This window comes from Gavialis gangeticus, unplaced genomic scaffold, assembly GCF_001723915.1.
Source record: "Gavialis gangeticus isolate Ggan-Ray unplaced genomic scaffold, GavGan_comp1, whole genome shotgun sequence".
In the NCBI taxonomy this organism is placed as follows: Eukaryota; Metazoa; Chordata; order Crocodylia; family Gavialidae; genus Gavialis; species Gavialis gangeticus.
This window is the reverse complement of record NW_017729001.1, coordinates 224078-232573: the sequence shown is the minus strand read 5'-3', so window position 1 is coordinate 232573 and position 8496 is coordinate 224078. Positions and strand designations below refer to the sequence as shown.

At 48.8% G+C, this 8496-nt stretch overlaps 1 protein-coding gene across 4 annotated transcripts in view; it reads right to left on the bottom strand.

Moving 5' to 3' along the window:
* The window catches only part of NOS1 (nitric oxide synthase 1), a 200099-nt gene that overhangs the window by 100336 nt on the left and 91267 nt on the right, over positions 1-8496 (bottom strand). For all 4 annotated transcript variants that reach the window (XM_019506669.1, XM_019506671.1, XM_019506668.1 and 1 more), the window contains one exon: positions 4932-6195. In XM_019506669.1, the coding sequence (XP_019362214.1) occupies positions 4932-5662 (731 nt within the window). In that variant the 5' untranslated portion in view covers positions 5663-6195. The remainder of the gene's footprint in view (positions 1-4931; positions 6196-8496) is intronic.

Below are 8496 nucleotides of genomic sequence, written 5' to 3'. Positions count from 1 at the left end.
CCCCCCACCCTATGATGGGGGGGGGGGCTCTGCTTCAAGTCTCTAGAAGCACTTTTTGCCCCACAAAGCTGTTCTCTGATTTCTTTCTGTAATGTTACTGCTCTTTTAAAGTTATTGGCCTCCTCTCTAGCAGTGAACCCCTCCCTTCTTAAGAAGAACAGAGTTCCCAGCCTGACAACATTCAAACAAGCCACAGTTTAAATCAAGCTGGCTGATGCTATGAAGTTTCTGTCCTATGAACAATTTTATCCCAAAATGTGATGAATTGCCTAACACTTCTTTTCAGAATTTCTTGAAACATTTTGATCGGCCCAAGGCAAATATTTTCTTTCAAGAAACACAAAAAGGTCAAAATCATTTTGCATAAACTAAATGTCAACATGAGGTCATTTCCAAATGGGATGCGTTAGCATTTAAAAAAGGGAGAAGCTTTAAAAAAAGTTGAAATTGATACAATTAAGTAAAAAACAAAAATCAGGTTTGCCAAAACAGAATTTTCCAATGAAGCCTTTTCAGCCAGCAATATCTAAAAGCATTCATGTAACACACGACATATTCCGTTGTGGTCAATACATGGTGCTGTAGAATAGGGCAGTCCAAATAGCAGCCTGCAGGTTGCATGTGGCTCATGGGTGCTTAAACTGCAGCCTGTGAGTGGTTAAAATGCATGGCCCTAAAACCGAGAGAGAGAATGCCACTGCTGCTCCCCACCCCCCACCTTTGCCTGAAGCCAAATAATCTTCAGCTACTGTTGACCGTCCACCTGAACAGCGGAGGAAAACGGGAGGTGAGCGGCAGTGTTCTCCCCCTGGGGTCCAAAGCCACATCAGTACAGCAGCTGTGGCACCTGCACCAATAAGCCAACCCACCTCCAGCAGTAGGGTGGCATCTGGCCTGCAAGAAGTCCCAATGTCTGGATCCAGCCTGCAGGACTGAGTGAGTTGGACATCCCTGCTGTAGAATGCAACTCAAGTTAGTGGGACGGCTAAAGGGTATGTCTACGCTGCGCCCCCTCAGATCTCAAGAGCGGCCAAGGGAGGATGCTCCCCGAACAGCTTCACTTCTGCATTCCAGGTTTGGTTGCAAGTAGGAACAGGTGAGTAGAGCATGATTAGGCCCACCTCCCCTTACGACACACTGGGGATACCATGCAGACATACCCAAAGAAGCCAGAAATATCGGAGGCCCTGGACCATGCCATTACTGTTTCTATTCCACAGTGGTTCCTCTCATTCTTATATTAGTCCCTCAGCCATTGCTGAGGTCTTGAGAGAGAGATTTTTAAATATTTCCTGAGGATGCCTGTTCATTTTTATTTGATCTGTAACTTAACAGTAACCGCTCTAATTTAACACTAACAAATTCCTGCTGGTCAAATGGAGGACTGCTTACAACAGACCTCATTAGGAATTGGATGTTGCTAGGCTTTTGGCATACAAGGGTCCTTAGCCCATTGCAGGTGATGCTCAGCATTTCATGGGATCGGGACTCCAGGAGAATAGAGCCAACTGTCTCTACCCCAGGGACCTGAAGCCACTTTCCCATTCATCTCCATACAGAGCTGATGGTTCTGCCTGCAACCTGCTTGGATAAGCGTGTTCTGAAGTCAGGTAAAGAAAGCCTTTATCTAGAAACTAATTTTTCCATTCAGAAGTGGAAGTGCCTCATGCCCCAAGTCTCAGATTATGAGCTGGCCTCTGCATCCAGGATAAGCCTCTTTAGTGCAACACCATTTCCCTCTTAAGACATGACAAGACTCCAGTCACTGCAAAGACTACAGATCATGAAGACATACTCCCACGCTGCCTGGCCTGAAGCATAGTCATGATGGCACAGAGCTCAGCTTAAATACCTGAATACCACCCCCACACCCCACACACAGGCACACCTGTCTCTCACCTACTGACTACCTCAATTTACATTTTAACTGATGGGCTTTCTTGCATATGTACTGGCCTCTGGCTGCTTTACCACGCTATCCAGGATGCAGATGCTTCCTCAGCCTGATGAAGGGTTGTTAAGAAGAATTTTTTCAACTATTTGAGTTGGTCTAATAAAAGATAATCAGATTTACCCAAAGAACCTTGCCTGCCTGTGTCCTTGGACCAACACGGTTACAACCTACACCCCTGAATATTTTCCTAAATGCTCACGCAGGTTTTGCAGCCTGTGCTGGACTCCCTGCTACCATGGCAACATTTGCTAAAAGTATCTGGCATAGCTAGGGCAAAGTTAGCTGGATCATGCCCTCACAAACTTCAGTCACTGCAGTGTAGTCATACAATTAGTGAGGCGCCACGGCCCATCATGGGGGAGCACAGCCTGACCGAGGAATCCAGTCTGTAAGACATTCTGGGGCATAAGACACCACCGTAGCATTTCCACCTGGAAATGTTTGGCTTTCATTTTCTTTTTGGAACAAAAAGAAAATAAAAATTATATCCAGAAAAGCACACTTTCAATCGTCTCACTAAAAACTTAGTTCTCCATCAAGTCCAGGTTTTACAGAAAACTCTTAATCGGACAGAGTTCATTACACAAAGCGTTGTTCAACTGCTGCAGCTTCACTAACAGTGCCTGCCATCTCCCTCTCTATTGTCAGCACTTCTAAGCTGTCAGGGTTAGAATAATTGCCAAGTGAGGAGTGGATTCCCCCTGCCTGGTTGCCTTCCTCGTGTTCCCAGCCAGCATGCCTGTTCCCTCAGCTCCAGCAGGATCCTGACTGGCCAACCCTGCCGTGGACAATACTGAGCCCCCTCCAGCACTGGCCTTCCCTGCTCTAGCTCTGGTTTCAGCAGTGGGGAGAGGGCAGAGCAGTGGTCAGACACTCGCTGGTGTGGGGAGGCGTGTTTGGGGAGATATCACCTCCTCTTTTTGCCCCAGGAAGTGTCAAGTTGCCAAGAAAACAACCAGTTTTCAGTGGAAAAAAACCCAGGCAAATCTCCCTCAGCACCAGCAAACTTTGAGTCGCTGCCATTTCTCTCCCTCCCCACTGCCAGAGCTGGAGCTAGAGCCACAGAAGGGAAGGCACAGGTGCAGAGCCGATGGGATGATGAGGTGCCCCCCAGCTCCATTCTGGCACCCCGCTACTACCCGGGCAGTACCTGGGGCTTGTGCCCCACTTGTCCACCCATTGCTATATTACTGACTACATCACTCACTAATATCGAGTCAGGTAAGTTTAATTTTTTTCTGGAAGGGCTGGGAAGCAGAAATAATATTGAGCTCATAAAGAGCATCTTTTGAAAAGAATGGCTGAGCAATGGGGTTCTCTTACTAGAGCCCTAGAGGTGCAAGCTTCAGCCTTCTCTCGACTTGTGCTAGAGACCACTCCAGTCAATCCATCTATGAACACATATCTTGCCGTTTGGGAATTCTGTGAATAGGTACCTCGCCACATGGGCTGGACACAAATGCTAGCCACATCATGCCCTTGTATGCTCTTGGTTCCAGAAGCCAGCACAACTTAATTATGACAGGCCGATGGGCTTGCTAGGATAAGGCAGATTATGAGCGATTGAGAAAACACTTTTTACCCATGGAACTCAAAGCATCAGCACTAAGGTGGGGGAAGGTGGGGGTTAATAGCACTAGCCTACTTTTACAGATGGGGAAATAGATGCTCAGAATTTTTCCTAAAGTATACAGAAAATCAGTTACAGAACCAGGAATAAAACCAAATCCTAGTCCACCACATGACTCCCTACACCACCTTGCTAGCACAGGCAAATTAATGGATGGGCCAGCTGAGCACAAGCCCAGGGCCCTCTACCAGTTCAGGGCCCCAGGATCCTCATCACCAGGGAAGTGAAAGCCAGTTTTAAACTTGGTGCCCATTTTTGTCTCCCAGCAGGGAGACAAAAATGGTGCCAAGTTTAAAACCACAGCATTTGCTTTTGCTTCCCTGAGAGCTAGAAGTGGGGCCCCTCCACCAATGGGGCTGGAGAAGGCAGGGCTGGGGATGAGCTGGGAGAACCGTGCCACGCCTAGGTGAGGGAAGGGCATGGGAGGTGGGCAGGCTGGGTGGCGCTCTACCTGGGGAGGGAGGGGGCACAAGCTGGGCTGAGAGAGCCATGCCCAACCTGGCTGGGGGGTGGGGGGTGGTTGGGGCTGGGCAGGGCTGGGCCGGGAGCACCACGCTGCACTGTGCCTTTGCAGACAGTGGCGCTGGGAAGGCCTTTGGGGCTATAGCCCCCCCAAATTCATCTTAGGCCCCCTGCAGCCACCCCTCCCAGTGCTGCTGTCTGCCCACGGAGACATGGCTTGGCGCTCCCAGCCTGGCCCTCTGCTATCTGCATGGGTGCATGGGACAGCTGGGGAGCAGATCCCTGCAGATAAGTGTAATAGGGGCCGGGCAGGGAGCGAGACACGTGGCTCACAGTGTGGGGATGGGAATGGGGGAGGACTGCCTCTGTGTGATCGAGAGTGAAGGTGGGGAGGCTGTGAGTGGAAAGAGTGTGTGTGTGTCTGTCTGTACAGGCGTGTGCATCTGTGCATGTGTGTGTTCATGGCAGGGAGAGTGTTTGTGTCTGTATCCATGTGCAGAGAGCAAGAGTAGAGTGCACGTGCCTGTGCCTGTGCGCACATTTGGTCATAGTGGAGGTGGGGAGCAGAGAGAAGAGGTGGGCATGTGCCCTCCCAGCCCAGCAGGGTCCATCCAGCCTCTCCCACCAGCACTAGGCAGGGAAGGGCCCCCCCCCTGCAGTCTAGTTCCCATGGGGGCATGAGGGCTCTAATTCTGTGTTTGCTGTGTACCCCTTAATCCCCCTCTGCTTGCTAACCCAGCCTTTGATGGAGTGTTACTTCCTCCTTCCATTTCCCTTCTCTTCCCATTCTCCCTTGCTCTAAATCTGACCCCATGAAACTCATTTGTCTCAAGTTACCAAAGCAAGCCCATTGCACCAAATGTAAAAATTCATGGAGGGACCTACCAGTCCACCTGGATTTCTACATCTCTTGTGTCTGTCTTGGAGGGCGCCTCTCCATTGAGTTCCTTACTGCTGCTCTTCAGGAGGTCCAGGACTGGCTCTATTTCTTTCAGCAGTTTATTGTTTTCAATCCCACCATTCAGGCAAGGATTGGCACTGGCATCATGCTTTCCAGTCAAAGAGTCCTCACCTTTGGTGCTGGCAACCACACCATTGAGGTGCACAGGCTCTGTTTCTTGTCTGCTCTCTCTGGCCCAGGTTGAACTAATGGAGCCCATGGTGTGGTCTGTTCCTTGCTGCTGCTCTTTGCTGTGTATGCTTGGAGTGGACAAGTCAACTGCCTTTGCACTTGGGCACAGGGGTCTAGTTACTCTAATGGTTTTTGGTGTTCCATCACCAGTAAAGGTGGTCTCCAGGTGAGTGGTGAAGCCCTCAGGGCCCCTCAAAATGAGAACCACATAGGTCTCAGAGGCTATGCTCCTCAGGATCTCCAGGGCACTCTCATAGTTCATGTCCACCAGGGGCCTGCCATTGACAGCCAGGATAATGTCCCCTGCCTGGATGAGGCCACTTTGCTCAGCTGCCCCTCCCCGGATTAGATCAGAGATGATCACAGGCGGCTTGCTGACACGCTCCTTCACCAGAAATCCAAGGCCCCCAACCTTGCGCTTGAACAGTCTCACTGAAATGACGTTGGGCTGTATCTGCTGCACACTGAATACATTCTCTTCCATTGTAGCCTTGGATCTTCTAGCCCAGGGCACAAGACCTTGAGACCAAACAAGAAGTAACTAGCCCACTGTAGCACAGAGATCAGCAGTTGAGAATAGATCACTGTTTCTCTCTGCTTGTGTTCTGGGCCAGGGAGGGGGCACTCTTTGCCTTTTGAACAATTTGCCTCGTAAACTTCTGTGGAGCATCAGTCATTACGCATCATTTCCAACTCTGTCTCCTGTAGCATAAGTTCATATATTTATTCATCCGTTCCTCACTCTTCTCTCTCTCTCTTATGTAATATAATGGAGCTAGAAGCCCAGGTAGCCTTCAATGGGAAAGCAAGAGCATGTCACAAACAGAAGGCTGGGCTGGAGGGAAGAGGCAGGGAACTAAGCATCTCTCAGCTGAACAGAAGCTCGGGGATAAACACTAGAGGGCCGATGTCGCAGCCTCCAACCATCTCTTGACCTTATGCTTTGGACTTGGTTCACTTCACAGACATCCCCACAGCTTAGTTTTTAGGTTTGGAATAGGCCTGGAGCTTCTTTATCTGTAAAGGAGAAGAAAGAGAAAAAATGATGTTGCACAGAGCTCTGTACAGGCCCCATAAAGAGGTCTGCAAGTTGCAGACACTGAAATACATTAAATATGAAGCATGCCACACAGATATCATTCCCAAGAATGTTTCAGAAGCAGGCTGTAGCCTGCAGTGGGGCTGATTCCATACTATTCATACTTCAGTTTATATATGGATACTAAGCAAAATAGAGGAGAGTAACCCCAACTAACAGACATTTCTGTGACAGTGTTCTGACACTGCAGTATCCAACATTTGGTGCAAATGAGATTTATGGTCAAGTCCTTTGCTGGCTCAGATTAGCATTGGTACAGTGAACTCAATGGCACCATGTTGACTTATATAAGATGACACCCCACATTCTAAAAAGTATCTTCAAGAGCCAAAGTATCCCTGGCAGAGATGGCTGATTAGCGACCAGGAAGGGAGATAAATCCCACTAAGGGTAAGGGCATGTTCCCCATCCCCATCCCACCCCGCATCTTGCTTTGGAACTGAATACCAAGTTGGAAAGGATGTTTCAAAAGAAACAATGAAAGTCATAAACAAAAATCAAATGATAAGGACCCACACTGGGTGGGAGCAGTTCTATACAGCTACCTCGAGTAACACCTTGCCTCAAACAGTCCCACAGAAGTCAGTGGAGCTACTTTAGAGCAAACCAGAGTTAGGGTGTTGTATCTTGTTCCTGATCCATTCCCTCCTGTGACTGAGACAAATCCAAAGTGTTCTTGCAGTAGGGCACTAACTTGAAGGAGACAAGCTGAGGAACTGCCCTCTCACTGCCCCTGAAATTCAAACCCTGTAGAACAATTGCAAAAATAAACTGCTTCAACTTACGGTGAGTGGGCTCATGCAGTATTCCTGTGTGCCCAGAGAAACACTCTCTTGAACACATCTTGCTCTCGCACTACCCTTGAGAGCAGCCAAGAAGAGTTGTCCTTGGAGGGGCATGCCAGGCCTCAGCTGGAGCAGGTGGGAGAAGTACGCTGGGGAGATCCCACCAGGGGCCAAGTAGAGATGCATGCAAATTATCTAGGTAATGTTTTCTAAAGCACCCAAAGTCCCACTGCCTGCAAGTGGGAATTAGGTTCTTAAGTACCAAAGTTTGTTTTGACAAAAGAATGGCAGTAGTTTAGTCACTTAGCGGCTTTAGAAAATATTATCCTCCAGTGCCACATTCCAATCCATAGTTACTTTGTTGCAACTAAAACCTGACTTTCAGAGGGACAATTTAGAGCAGGATCAACAGCCTAACATTTGGCCTGTTGTTCATGCTTCACTGAGTCTGCAGAATGGAGGCATTTATCATCTAAAGAAAATGGTCTCCTATCCCCCAAACTGTGCATGTTCTGAGCACTTGTACATGCTGCATTCTCACTCAGCAGTTCTTCTTCCGAGCGTATAAGGAAAAGAGCAGGACACCAGCCAAACAGCAGCATGGTGGCTGGGTTCAGGCAACTTGTGCGCTTCTAACATGGAAAGCAGCATTTGCAGTTGGAATTGCCTATATGCTGTAGGCAGGGGCAGGATCCCTCACACTCTAGATAAAGAAGGTGAATGGCTCTATAACCATGGGGGAAATGAGCACAGCACAGGGAAAACTAGTGTCATGAGAGTGACACCACACTGAGGCATCCTGGAGAGAGCAGGGCCCCAGCACAGTGCTCAAGAGACCAGGTGTCCCTGGGAGCAGAGTCCCACTGCACCATGAACCAGAAGCTTTCCTGCACGGGAACAACACTGAGAGAAGGCAGCAAACCCTTCCCTCTGTCCCCAAAATTCAATAAGTAGTGGATCAGGCACTCAGCACTGTCACTTTCTCCTCTTGCTATATAAAGGACACTGACCCAAGGCAAACTGTCTACAAGGCTGAGTAATTTGTAGTTCCACCCAGACAGATGAAAAGGCAAAATGAAAGCATTGGCTACGACAGCATCAAGGGCCTCCTTAGCAGAACTTGCACTGTACAAGAGTGGCTTTAAGTCCCCCTACTCTGCTGTGCAGCTCCAGTTCACACTGCAGTGATGTGCAAAACGTTAAAGCTGTGTGCATTTCACATCCCGACAATGGGCAGGTTAGGGCAATTTCTCTGGTAGATACCCCATTTCCAAATGCTGCTAGAGTCAGACCCCGATCCAAAAGTTTCTCAAAACATTTCCAAAGAGCCAGTATATCTCACATTTCAAATGAGCCAACATGTACAACAGGTATATTTGGGGGGGGGGGGCGGGGGGAAGAGAGGTTAATGGGGGGTTAATTCTTAGGGGAGAT